Source organism: Medicago sativa, chromosome 4 (genome assembly GCF_051527215.1).
Source record: "Medicago sativa cultivar Bolivia chromosome 4, Bolivia_mono, whole genome shotgun sequence".
Taxonomy (NCBI): domain Eukaryota; kingdom Viridiplantae; phylum Streptophyta; class Magnoliopsida; order Fabales; family Fabaceae; genus Medicago; species Medicago sativa.
In genome coordinates, this window is record NC_140752.1 from 98075886 (window position 1) to 98089983 (window position 14098).

A 14098-nucleotide genomic window follows, 5' to 3' on the forward strand; every position below is an offset into this window, starting at 1 on the left:
CAAATGAAAGGCAAGCAACCTACCATTTTTTAACTTCTAAGCTCCTTCTAAGTCACACACGTCCAATGTATAAAACATGGGGGAATTCCTTACAAAAACTACAAAACAAATTAATAGTTAAAAGAAAAAGCAAAAGAAAAAAAAAAAAAAAAGTGGGCAAAGACAGGTGTACACGCACAATAGAGTGACGAGTCAAAGTGAAAAATGATGGGGCCAGTCAAATTTTCGTTGGAGTCAGAGGGAAAAAAACAGACGCACTCCGCAAATTTCGATCACTTTTATTTATCCGTGTTCTATTTATTTTAAGTAATAATTAAAATAAAACCGGTTAAAATATCATTTCTCATATTTAAAATAAAATCTCAACCTTCTAAAATTGTAGTATCTATTATTCTCAAAAAGTTACTCAATTAACCGGTTAAACCGTTTCGGTCCGGCCCAATTTTCCAGAAACATCTTATAGATTTACAACAACTAGGTTACGGTAAAAAAAAACCTAAATAAAAAAGGATCGAGGTCGCATGAAAAAATTCAGTTGATACGTACGTTGTCGGTGGTTGTTAACCGTAGGTTAAAAAAAACGAAGTTTCAAAAAATTACGACAAAAGAGAGAGAAAGAAAGAATCGAATTGTGACATTGGCTTCGTATATAAGCCATTAAAACCATACAAGAAGAAGAAGAGAAAGAAAAGTGGTTTATACTATTTTTCTTCAAAATCGAACCTGACACATAAACAACAACACACACGCACGCCCATAAAAGAAGAGAGAGAAAATTGTTGGGTGGGTGGAGCCTTCTTTCTTTGAAGTTCTTCAGAAAGGGGCTTCATCATCAAGAGCGACATCCATGGCAGAATCAAATGATTCCGTTTCAGTTGATATGGAAAAGATCTTTCTTGGTGGAAAGGTATAATTTTTTTTAATGGGTTTGGGTTTTTGTTTTTCCAGAATAATGGGTTTTGTTATTTTGAAGAATAATGGGTTTTTTTTTTTTTTGGGTTTAAAGGTTGATTTTGTATGTTTTTTTGAACGGGGTTTATGTTTCTTTTTTCTTCTTTCAATAATTAGGTTTTTAAGTGATTAATGATTTGGAATTTTCTTGTTTTTTTTTTGTCATATTTGTGTTGAGAAGATGTGTTTTTTTTTTTTTTTTTTATTTGTGTGCTGCATTTTATGTTTTTTGGATTATCTTATTTATGAATGTGGTGTTATCAATTGTTTAAAGTCAATGGGTTAGTTAGAGAATAGAAGAGAACAAGAAACGTTTTTTACTTGGCTGTGTTGACTCTTGTGAAAAATTAATGAGGTTAATTAGCCTTTTTCTGTAATCCTTTTTGTTTTCTTTCTTTGAATGTTTCTGTCTTATTTTCTCATGTTATGAATTTGGGATATAGTGGATCTTCTTGATCCTTATTTGTCACATATTTCTGCATTTGTGAATTTTACATTTGGTGGTTCTTTTTCTCATGGAAATTGTCAGATTTGGATTTGGTCTTTTTGCTTTTGTTCTTTGTGGTATCTGATGCAATTTGGGTGATGTAGGAAGTTTTTATTGTTTTCCTTTTACTTTATGTTTATTTGGGGTGATGTATGTAAATACTTTTGTTGGTTTCATTGAATGAGTTCAAAGTCATTCTTTTCCTTTAAAAAGCCTAAGATACTGTCCTCTTTGTAGCTGTCTTCAACTTGTCTTCAATTATTAGAATCTGGAATAACTTGTTTCACTGTATTGTTTGATAGTGATACATTAATGTGCTTTTGCTTGCTAGTTTGGTTGTCCAATAAAAGGGCAAGGGCACATTTAGAAAACAAATAGCTTGGAAAAGTTCCATTTAGGAATTTTAACCTTATCCAAATGGACTACATTCATAATGAAGAATATTCTTTGCTTTTGATGAAGGTTTTTTTTCGTGCTTTTATTTTGTGTAGTTTTTCCCCTGCTTATGCTATGTTGATCATGATTATGGATTTACCATTTCAGGAGCATCATATTCAAACTGGCTGTGGTTCCGTATCTGTCATAGTCTACGGGGATCAGGACAAACCAGCTCTGATCACTTATCCAGATTTAGCGCTAAATTGTAAGTGCATTACGACCCTGTTTGGAAAAATAGCTTAATTAAGCACTTATGTACTATCTATTTATAATATAAGTACTCATGTACAAGCTATTTTTATAACAAAAGATATAAATGAAATTAAACTGTTTTCATACAAGCTATAAGCTATTTTCATAAGTTATCCTGAAGAGCTTAATAAAATCAGCTGTAAACAATTTATGGACTTGTTAAAAGCTGTTTCCATAAGCTCTACCAAATAGTCTCACGATAGTTTATTTCAGTGGATAAGCTCAAACGAGTCAATGAATTCTTATTTTCATCTACTTATTCTTGCTGAAAATGTCAACATTTCAATTCTGCTTGTACATGTATACTTGAACATTGTCCTTTTAATTTACTCTGGAAATATGAGTTAATATTTACTTGCATGGATTATGGCAGATATGTCATGTTTCCAAGGATTATTTTTCTGCCCAGAGGCTGCTTCTTTGCTGCTTCATAACTTTTGCATATATCATATCAGTCCTCCTGGACACGAGGTTTGTAAGTCAACTGATTTGAATGTATTGGTTATTGTATTTAGAACCGAATATTATTATTTACATAGTTTCTCCTCTGGAACTTCAACAAGAGTTCTTGCAGTTAGGAGCTGCTGCGATTTGTTCTGATAATCATGCCCCTTCCGCTGAAGACTTGGCAGATCAAATAGTGGAGGTTCTCAACTATTTTAGGTAATAAATTGAAATATAATTATTTTGCTTATAATTTTGAGAGCAGATTAAAAAAAAATGCTATATTTATTAACCGCATGAATTATATCCTGTCCAGGCTTGGTGCTGTGATGTGTATGGGAGTAACGGCTGGTGCTTATATCCTTACTCTTTTTGCAGTATGTACCCTTTTAACTTGATGGAAAGAAAATATTAGGAAATAAGTGCAGTAGTCAACTTTTTGTTGATTTGTTCCTTTTCTGGCATGTTTTTACAGATGAAATATAGGAATCGCGTTGTTGGATTAATACTTGTATCTCCCTTATGCAAATCACCTTCTTGGACTGAATGGTTTTATAACAAGGTTCCTTTCAAATCCTTGCAGATTGTCCTTTTATGAATTCTTTGATACAATGACATGACCTGAAACGATTAATAATTTGTAGGTGATGTCAAATTTGTTACATTTCTACGGCATGTGTGGTTTGCTAAAAGAGTGTTTACTTCAGCGGTACTTCAGCAAGGTATTGTACCGTGAGGATTGTAGCTCTGTCGTATTCCCTCTTTTATTTCATAAGTTGAATTTCCTTGCTCAACTTTATCAGGAAGTTCGCGGTAATGTTGAAGTTCCAGAGTCAGAGATAGTTCAAGCTTGCCGAAAGGTTAGTGCTAAGCTAGTTTAATTTTTTTCCCTGTAGTACTCTATCACTTGAACGTTATTTTTTGTTTCTCTTTCATCCTTCCCTTGTTTGGTGTACTCACATTGCTTTGCATTGTTTCTTTATTGTGTTTCTTTTTCAGCTGCTGGATGAGAGAAAGAAAACAAATGTCTTGCGGTTTCTTCAAGCAATTGATCAGTAAGTCTTCTACATATCTGCCTGACCAAATTTTAATCAGTAAATCAAGTTAGTGCTAAGCTAAATTATTGTCTTGCTAACTTGCAGGAGGCCTGATATTACAGAAGGATTAGAAAAATTAAACTGCCGTACGCTTATTTTTGTTGGGGACAGTTCCCCATTCCATTCTGAGGCTATCCACATGACTTCGAAACTTGATAGAAGATTTAGTGCCTTGGTTGAGGTATGTATATCCCCACATGACTTCGAAATTTGATAGGAGATTTAGTGCCGTGGTTGTGGTATGTAGCATGAGTGTATGTGTTTAAGAATGCAGAATATATGTATATATGTATCTACAAAACACATATATAGAGAGAAGACCCATAGATGCCGTTGTAAGAAGAGTAGATCAAATGGAGGAGAGTCAGGTTAAAAGAGGTAGAGGAAGACCTAGGAAAACTATTAGAGAAACCATTAGAAAGGATTTAGAGGTCAATGAGTTGGATCCAAATATGGTTTATGATAGAACACTATGGCATCATTTGATCCATGTAGCCGACCCCACTTAGTGGGATAAGGCTTGGTTGTTGTTGTTGTTGTATCTACGAAACACAAAAGCATGTCTATAAAACTTGCGAGGTTCAATTAAATAGTTGCTTTGCCCACAGTTTTCTATCTCTAAATCAATGATAGCAATTGGTTACAACTAATCTTATTATTGTGTAATTTGAGCTGTCCGATCTCAAATTAGCGGCGGAGATTGATTATTGTGTAAATGAATGTTTATCTTATAGCAGGGAATTCGGATCTGCATGATTTCTATAGTTAGTTGACCGGACGACGATGAACATATAATAACTTGGTAATGTTGTTTGCAGGTCCAGGCTTGTGGATCAATGGTGACAGAGGAACAACCGCATGCGATGCTGATACCTATGGAGTATTTTCTGATGGGGTATGGGTTGTATAGGCCATGCAAGTTCAGTCACAGCCCAAGGAGCCCACTTAGCCCATCTTGCATCTCCCCGGAGCTTCTTTCTCCGGAAAGCATGGGGTTGAAGCTAAAGCCCATAAAGACGCGTGTTTCGCTGGAAGTTTGATATCTTGTCAGAAGAGAAAATACTTTTGACTTTTGTAATTGAAACCACTTTTTTATTTTTTTCTTCAAATTTTTTAATTGTTTTTAAGACAGAGATAGAGAAAGAAAAGAGGTATGGTAGAGTTTGGAGGGGGTGTAGATAAAAGGGAATGTGAAGAGAGTACGTGAGATATATATTAATAATGTAGGGAGGGGAGGAGAGGAGTTGAGTTGAGCTGAGTTACTTTGATTCATTTTTAGTGCGGTCTTGAATAAAGGAATCATTGAGCTGTATTTATCTGTAAATCCAATTGGACTCTAGCTATATTCATATTCATAATATTTATGGTGACCAGCAATCATTGACCCCTTAATAAGATTTTTTTTAGGATACACACGATTCCCCCCATAACTTATGGGAATCTATTTACTTATAACATGTGGATGTTGCTTACTTGCTTCTATCTAAAATTATTATATATTGGTTTGGTTTAATCCAGCAGGATCATGCATTTCAATCTTCAGTTACTGCTGATTGAAGCAAACTCAGATTTGATTTGATGGGGAATCATACTCAACAGATTTAATATTTTCTTTTATGCCAACGTTTAACACAAGTCTAGGCATAAAAATTGCCAAACTAACAATGAAAATTTATTTCTGCCAAATCCCACACTAAATTTCTTGTTGATATTTCTCTTTAAACCTACGCTACTATTTTCAGGGGAATTCCAAGTCACAATTGTGTTCATCTCACGCTCCAAAATCTTCACCCTTGAACGCTTGGTCTTAATTCTTATCACCAAAATGGTACTAGGTACCGAGTTATTTTGCCTATCTTCAGATACAAAATTAAACCGATGAGGCAATGGTTTACACTTTCACTCACTAGTCTTATAAATCATTCCCGTTTAAACAATATAGTTAAGCTCTAATGTGAATAAATGAGATAAGTCCTGTACTATGCACAAATCTGTTTTCATAATTGGATCAATAAATCTTACCATTAGGTCAAATGTGATGACTTTTTTTTAACACACTTATTGATGTAATAGTAGAAAACAAATTTGTGTATGTGTACATTTAAACTAAACCTAGTTACAATCAATCACTTTTTCTTATTCAAAAAATCCACTTTTATTTTTTAAAATTATTATCAATGTCTACTAATGTATGGTGCTTCAACCAAGTTATTGTGCTTAGGTCGTTAATGAGCTCCACCAAAGCATGAATCATTCAAAAGAACCTGAGTTTGATTTTTAAATAAAACAATTCTTGATCATACTTCACTTCCCTCTCAACCAAAATTATATTATTATCATTAGGGGTACTTCCCCATAGACCAGAGGGTTCACACCAACAAGTGTAGTGCTTCGTATCACACTACTTTTGCATGATTGTCGCTGTGCTGTACTAAAGACAGGATTGACAGGAGGCAATCAAACGTTACTTTTGCATGATTCCTATTCCGGTAAAGGGAAAAGTCCAAGCCATGAAAAACATTTGGACTCTGAGTCTGAGCATTTACGAAAGAATCTCTCATGCTCCACTAGATTAATTCGTTGGAGTTAGGGACAATGCAATGCACAATGGCCAAACATCTTTATATCCGCATCATCAATCTATAATGACGTATACATAGTACTCTCTTCGTACCAGTCATTTGTAAAAAAAAATAAAAAAATTGAAATGAATGACTATTTCAAATTTTCAATTAGTAAAACTTGTGTCACTTCAAACTTAATATATTTCACGTTTTATTTATAATAATGGTAAATACATCAATACTTGATAAAAGTAATTTAATAAACAAACTACTATTCTATCTTTTTCATTAATACATTTTACTTGATCGAAATGAAATGATCAAATGAACCACTTAAATTTCAGTGTCCGTCAGATCACATTGTCCTCTTATTACATTAAGCTTTTTCTTTATTGAAGCTACAAAGGAAACATTGAAAAGTGAGGGATACAAGGGGATTTATTTTCTCACATAACTAAAAAAAAACACGAAAATGACAGCTGTTCACGTCTTCATGCTTGAAGTCAGGCTTTGCTTACCAATCCATTTTCAACACTAGTAGATGTCTTCTTGACCGGCCATGGTCCCCCTGCCATCACTGCCTCAATCTCATGTATTTCCCTGGGACACTTGGTCATATTGTAGCAACCAGCGGCAGTAACAAGCTGAGTACATCATAAAGAAATAAGTAAATAAATAAATAAACAGAAAAACTCATACTACATAAAGGAACAAGTAAACAAATATGCTCATATGCAGAATAGCAAATCATAATTTATGTTGTTCAAAGAAAATATATATACAACATTTTAAGATACTTTTCTTCAACAAATTTATAGGGACTATACTATAATATGTATGCTATGGCAAATGTTATATGACAGAAAAAACATTAATTTCAACTTAAGTGACACAATGAGAAGATGGAAATGATAAACTACAAACTAGTTTATCCTCAATAAAGTTCAGCAAGTGGAATACCACATCACTCTCAATCCGCACTCCACCAAAACCAGTAAATCTGCTAATCACTTCCTGGTTAAAGAACTTGCAAGTTTCTGGATTATTCATGGCTGGAAGTAATAAAGCATCAATAAAGTAGCATCCAGGCTCCACAGTGATAACCTATACGCATAAAAACAAGTTACACTGTCATCAAGTTCATACTTCTGCTTCCATATCACAAAAGAAAGTATTAACTAGTTTTTTTTTTTGAAAGAAGAAAGTATTAACTAGTTGAGATTGAAGGAAAGACAAACTCATCAAAGGCAACAAGGGTTCAAAGATTATAGTAGTCAATATGTTGATTTTAACTTTCAGTGATACCGTGCATAAAATATCGATAAATATCACTCCATAGAAGATTTTGTGAACAAAATTCTTTGCAATAGATGGTTCAATTTCAATATCAGGAAAAATTTATTAAACAATAAATCAAGTTTTAGGTGCATCAAATTGTGCCATTTTTAACTGGTATATATCACAGACCAAAATACAAACTAGTAAACAAGTTGACTTGCTTCATTCAAGTTACCACCTAGAAAACATTTTTGTTAATGGAAAAAACCGTAACTAACCATTCCTTCCTGGAGCACTCGGGCCGTACGCAAGGCTTTTAATCCAGGTTCCTTTCTTCGTTCCAGGCCCTACAAACCGAACCAACATTTCCAAGACATCATATGAAAAAGAATTTGAACATTACGGAGTTTTGAAATGTATGGACAAAATCCGCACTAGCACCAGAAATTTTAATCTTAAACATACATGGAGGGAGTAGTTTAAAACATTTGCACCAAAAATTCACAAATACCTTTGGGTAGCCTCCAGGGTCATGTGTGTCTATACCAAGTAAATGCCCCAGACCATGCGGCATAAAAATAGGACCCAAGTTTGAAGTCATCATGTCATCAACATTGCTACACAACCAACAAACATGCAATTTACCAAAAGATCGTACAATTTCTATCAACAGGCAAGTTGACCACTGGAAGTGATAAAATTAAACAAAAACATATAACTTAAGTTACCCCGCAACAATGTGTCCCTTCTTTAGTGACTCCAGAATCACTTTATGTGATAGTCTGCAATGTTGGAGAGGAAATGAGTAGAAACAATGCCAAATATCTAGACACGAGTAAAGTATAAGCTTCAACATTTTCTTTCACTAAATCGCAGATTTGGTCCCCCTATTTTCACTTTTCACGGAATTGGTCCCCCATTTTCAAATCCAGTTTTTGGCTCCTCGCTAAATTTTTTGGATCCAAAAGTGGTGATGTGGCAAGTTGTTTTTATTGATGTGGCATAAGTAAAATATCAAAAATAACAAATGCACACATTACCATGAAAAAATTATTCAACTAGAATATTAGCGATGTTATTGACTTTAAACATATCTAATGCTCCCTATTGATGGCTATATTTACTCTCAGGTTCCCTCTTTCAAGGCAGTAAACTCTCAATCAAGCTGTGACAGCTAAAGCAAGACTTGCGACTGGACAAGGCCAAATCACTAAGGCGACAATTCTGTTATTTTCTGGTCCAACCACTAAGTTATCTAGTCTTCTTTTTAAGAAGCTAAATTAGCCCACCCAAATTGGCACCGGAGGGAATCGAACCTGAGACCCTGAGGAAAACACACTCCCAGGTCCCAAGCAAATACCACCAGGCCAACCTAAGTGGGTTTACTAAGTTATATAGTCAGGATTCAAAAAACTTCTCTGGAGTTAAGTACTGACGTAGTCAGAAATTATATTTGTTCCCCACTGTTGTAATTTCAACCAAGCATGAAAGATAACATTTTAGCAACCTAAAAGAAATAATGGTACTCAATCATACATGTGCATATCAACCCAGCTTACTCCAGGTTTCATTGAAGAGATAACAGCGTCATGAGCATCAAGGACAGCCTGCAGAACATGGAAAGTAAAAAATAAAGAAATACTATAAAAACAAGAAATTGAGCTATAAGAAAGGTACATTGACTGGGCCATCCTAATAAGCAAATGAATTCTAAAATTGGTTGAGCCTCCATATGAAATTGTTATCTGTGTTTGTGAGAATTTGCACTGCAGTTGTTTATACTGGTGCAGCTTGTATTAAGTAAAAAGCTTACAAATTGTTTTCCTTTGACGGAAGAGGTGTTAATATAAAGCACTTACATTATATATAAGGGATTGGTCACTAGTAAACTTTCCATTTATCTGCACCAACAAAAATAAAGTTAAAGTCGAGCCTAAAAAGATTATTCCAGTTAGTAGATAAAGTGACAAGCTGTATACTACTAATACCCCATGGGCGACGCACAACATATGGATAAGCATACAGGTAATAATTATTAGAGTAATATGATAAATAAATGAACAAACAAAGGAACCATGTAGATGCCTGATGATTTGATCACATAGCTCAAAAGGGTAACAGGTGTGCAACAGATAAATTATGTATAGAAGCCAAAATTAATTTTTTAATGTAAATGGAAGGACTCACGGGGTAAGAACATGTTATGTCAGATCCATAGAAGTGGTGTTCAGCTCCCATATCAAGCAATGCCATGTCTCCATCTTCCAACGTCTACAAAAGAATGATGTTTTAAAATTGTACGTATCTCTAAAGCCAGATAAACAATGATCATCCAATTTAGACTACAAGTTCATCTTTTTTGTCTCTTTCTAAAGGTAATAAAGTCCTATTTCAACACTGAATAAGTCGATTGGCCATATCCAAAGTCACCAAATAGCATACTTTTTTTTTTCTTCCTGTTTTCAAGAGTTGCTCATTTTTTATTTTTTTTCCTCTCCATATTCCTAAACATATTTTCTTCCCACTGATGAAAAAAATTACCAAGGACTAGGCATGGGATTGGATTCCACAACATTATGATAGTCAATCAACCATATGGTATTGGTTTCAATGACAATGACCTTCAAATTCAGAGGGTGAAAAAAACTTTGTTTCATACCTTGTCATTAGGAGCTCCTGCATGCCCGTAATGTAGAACGGCACTGCATTAATACATGTGTGTTAGCCAGTCCATTTTGTGATGGAGATTGCTTCCATTTAAAATTAAAAGACTAGAAAATCTTTTACATCATATAGCGGTTGTATAAAATTCCAAACAGCACTCTGGGGTGAAGGTTGCTACTATTTAAAAAGAAAGATACTAACTAACTAACTATATATAAATATATCAAGTGGTGGCAGAACAAATTTACCTTTAAACATTTTAACAATGTTAATAATAAGTTGCTAGTGCCAAAACAAGTCTGAATGGGAAGAAAAGTATCAGAGTTTTTTTAGCTATTCATTTTTTAGCATAGATAGAGCCAAGAAGCCATACTCAATTCATACAAAAGACCATTGAGCAAAGTTTTAGTCAACCATAAGTATCTAAAAATCACAATAACTGAAAAATATGGTGACATTGTTAGGAGTGTAAGTGTATACCTATTGTCACCAGTAGCACAAATACATGTATAGGAGCAATGCCGACATCCACCATACATGTAGGTGTGGTGAAGAAAAATGCTTTCAAGCTGATACTCCTTCATGCCCACTTTAGCTTTTCTCATAACCTGTTTCATTGTAGCGTATAATATACAGTCACTATCATGAAAGCACTTTCACAAAACTTATGGATAAGGTCATTCACAGTTTCACACTTGGTCATTGATATCATAGATCTTTCTAAATTACCTACAAACAGTGTACCTGTGATAACTCCGCCATCCTCAGATGTTCTTAACTTGACTAATTAAATCCTAAAAATTTCTGTGGAAAATGGAAGGTAACAAACTAAAGGAAAATCATATACTTATTTTGGTTTACGTCCTCTTCCCCTAAATATAAGACCATCCAAATATATAAGGCCCTCTCCAAATACCAAGGTGCATTAATTAACTTCTCACAAAAATACGCCTATTTAAATGAAGAGAATTAAAATATCAATCATTTCTCTCTCTTAATAATTGAAGGATAATTTCGGAAAGAAAATGTTTATTATTGACAAATTTAACTTAATTCTTGTGCTTTTAACAAGGGGATCTTATGTATAGGGTCGGGGATGATATTTATTACAAGAACCAATAAAAACGAATACTCTTCCATATCCCTATCAGAACTCATTCTGTCTATTATGTTTTATATTTGTACGTCCATGTCTATTTAACAATTTTCCATAGTCTCATTATCAGAGGAAAATTAAACTATTTTGCTTAGTTTTATACATCAGCCTCATATTATAAAGATAAACCAACATGACTGAAGATAATAAAAATTAAACTATCAGTACTGCAAGATCAAAATACATAAAGTTGATTTCCTTTAGTACCATTCCGACATCCCCTATATACCTCCAAAGAACATTTTACATGAATGTTGGTAAAGAAAAAGAAACAGTCAAAACTCTGGCATGTTAATAAGACTAGTTACCTCAATATGAGCTTCAGAGCTTATATCATTGGCAAACTGAATAAGATCAATTTCCAGCTCTGACTTGATGACACGACATTCAGTTAATATAGGATGCAAAGTTGTCAGATCCTTATCAAACTTGTCGATGCCCTATTAAATTATTCAAATTCAAATCATAATCATACACCACTAATTTCCTAAGAAAGATGCTAGTAAGGAATCCCATTTTATCACAAATAAGTAACACAATAGGATTGGCATTGCTGAGATTTAATGCAACTACAGTTTTGGGTCAAAATCGTGGAAAATAGTCGTTTGTTCAAACTCCGCTACGCTACGCTACAGTACTATAGTGTAATAGTGCTGCCATAGTCACTATTTGACAACAATTTGTACTAAATTGCGTATAGGGAAAATAGCGGTTAGTTAAAATACCAATGTGCTATAGTACTGTTATAGTTGATATTTGATAACATTGCCCGAAGTAATACACATGAGCTGATAATTCACAATGGTTACCTAATGCTTTAATGAATAGAAAAATAGTAATTATAGAAATGGTAAGAATTAAGAACCTGAAACTCTGCAGGCTTAGCGAAATTATTGCTATCTGTGTTAAGGCCGTGCAAAAGAAAGAGTAGGGGTTTCCCTGAACCCTGGTAATTTTGTTGCAAAACAGTTGCAATCTCATCTGTAAAACAGGCAGTGGTAACCATGTAGTGTTCCTGCAAAAAGTGGATGCATTTGCATACAGCATACATGTGAATGCACCATCAAACATACAATATATAGCACCCACACTTCACATTGAACACTCAACCAGACAGACATGTATCAGTATCGGACACCGGCACATATGTATACATTCAAATTCAATCATTTCATTTTCTCAAATTATTACAGATGTGAGTGTCGAGCCAAGTATGCTTAATTGATGAATCATGATATGTGAATGCATAAAAAAGAATGACCATTGAGTGAATTACCTTAAAATGGGAAAGTGATTTGATTTTTCCCATCCAAACAGCATACTCATCAGGCAACCTAGGAGCAAATAGAATAGAATCCCCAGTTCCAACATCCTTAACAAACAACAAAAACAATAACACATAGATAAATCAATTTTCCTAATTTCAACAACTTGAAATTGAAAGTATAAGAATAAGATAACGAACAATAGCTCCATAAAAACCAGGTTCTTGAACTCCAAACAAATAAGCGAAGTAACTCTCTTGCCTGCAATTAGCGTTGGTGTTAATAAAATTGAAAAAATAGAAATGAGAAGAATTATTGATGATTGAGATTTGAAGGGTACCTGAAGAGTTCAAGATGATCGGTGTCGTAACGAGTTTGTTCATCGCCACCTTGAAGGAGGACGAAGCCGTGAAGAGGACGAGAAGATTGAGAGAGATGTTGGCGAATGGATTTGAGAAGCTTGTCACGGTTTTTGACATGAACTTCAAAATTCACTTTGGGAGGTGATAGTGATGAAGCCATTGCGAATTGCGATTGCTTCAACTCATAACTCCCTCACTTTGGTTAGATGTAAATGAAGTTCTATTTTTTGTTTACTTAACACCTCTTAATCTCGAGTTCTATTTTTAATTAGTGTCCAGACATTAATTAATGATCTTAAATGATAAATTTTTTATGAAAGTTAGTCTAATCAGTACATTAGAAATTGAAAAATTTATCATTTTTAACAAATAATTATTTAATTTAGAATATGTTTAAAGAGTGTCTGAGACACTCGTTAACAAGACTCTTTTAACAATTTTTGAAACAATTTTATTTCTTATACTCACATTATATTTTTACATTTTCTCTCTATTGTTTTGTTTTGTTTTTTTTTTGTGTCAATACATCTTCTTTATAAATCTAATAATTGTCAAATAAATTGTCATACAAATCATTGTTCAAATAACAAGCTCTTCGCAATATTGATATTATCTATTGTCAAGCTGCATATGATTTTCGAGTGTATTTGCAGTTTTGATGCATTTAAAGATGGTAACACAACACCTCAAACATTCAATAGGATCATGCTCTGGTAATGTGCCCGACTTCAAATACATTGTCTTACAACTTCTTAGCCTGTAATCTAGCTCATGCTCTAGGATCTGGAAAGACATTAATGATTATTACTTTCATAGTTTTTTAGGAAAGAATCATGATGTACGACATATGGTAATGCTTACAAAAGATTCTTGGGTGTGGCAAGCAGAACAGTTTCATAACTACCCTGTGACTTTGTGTGTGTTTGGTTCAGCTTTGAATATAATTGATTCTGATAGAATTGATTCTGAGAGAATTGATTTATGTTTGGATACAATTATGTAGAATTGATTAAACAAACTGAATGTTGTTTGGATGATTTTGATCAAAATTGCTTTTGAATGTATAATTACTAAAATAGACATAGCTAAAGGAGAATTGATAAAGAAGGAGAATTGATAAAGGACAATAAAGGAAAATAA

The 14098-nt window shown here is 33.7% G+C and overlaps 2 protein-coding genes across 2 annotated transcripts; one reads left to right on the forward strand and one right to left on the reverse strand.

Moving 5' to 3' along the window:
- Positions 1–675: 675 nt before the first annotated feature.
- LOC146934431 (protein NDL1-like) lies at positions 676–5046 on the forward strand. The gene is made up of 11 exons (XM_085706332.1): positions 676–907; positions 1982–2081; positions 2502–2599; positions 2703–2791; positions 2889–2949; positions 3048–3134; positions 3217–3294; positions 3376–3432; positions 3572–3627; positions 3715–3850; positions 4488–5046. Exons 1-11 carry the CDS (start codon positions 848–850, stop codon positions 4707–4709), a joined length of 1044 nt encoding a protein of 347 aa, XP_085562458.1. The 5' UTR covers positions 676–847; the 3' UTR covers positions 4710–5046.
- Positions 5047–6475: 1429 nt separating this feature from the next.
- On the reverse strand, positions 6476–13195 carry LOC146934432 (Metallopeptidase M24 family protein). The gene is made up of 15 exons (XM_085706331.1): positions 12937–13195; positions 12797–12857; positions 12608–12703; positions 12197–12346; positions 11640–11771; positions 10656–10783; positions 10171–10213; positions 9699–9782; positions 9371–9412; positions 9048–9118; positions 8240–8293; positions 8023–8128; positions 7790–7858; positions 7194–7337; positions 6476–6877 (listed from the first exon to the last, which is right to left on the reverse strand). Exons 1-15 carry the CDS (start codon positions 13116–13118, stop codon positions 6737–6739), a joined length of 1503 nt encoding a protein of 500 aa, XP_085562457.1. The 5' UTR covers positions 13119–13195; the 3' UTR covers positions 6476–6736.
- Positions 13196–14098: the final 903 nt, after the last annotated feature.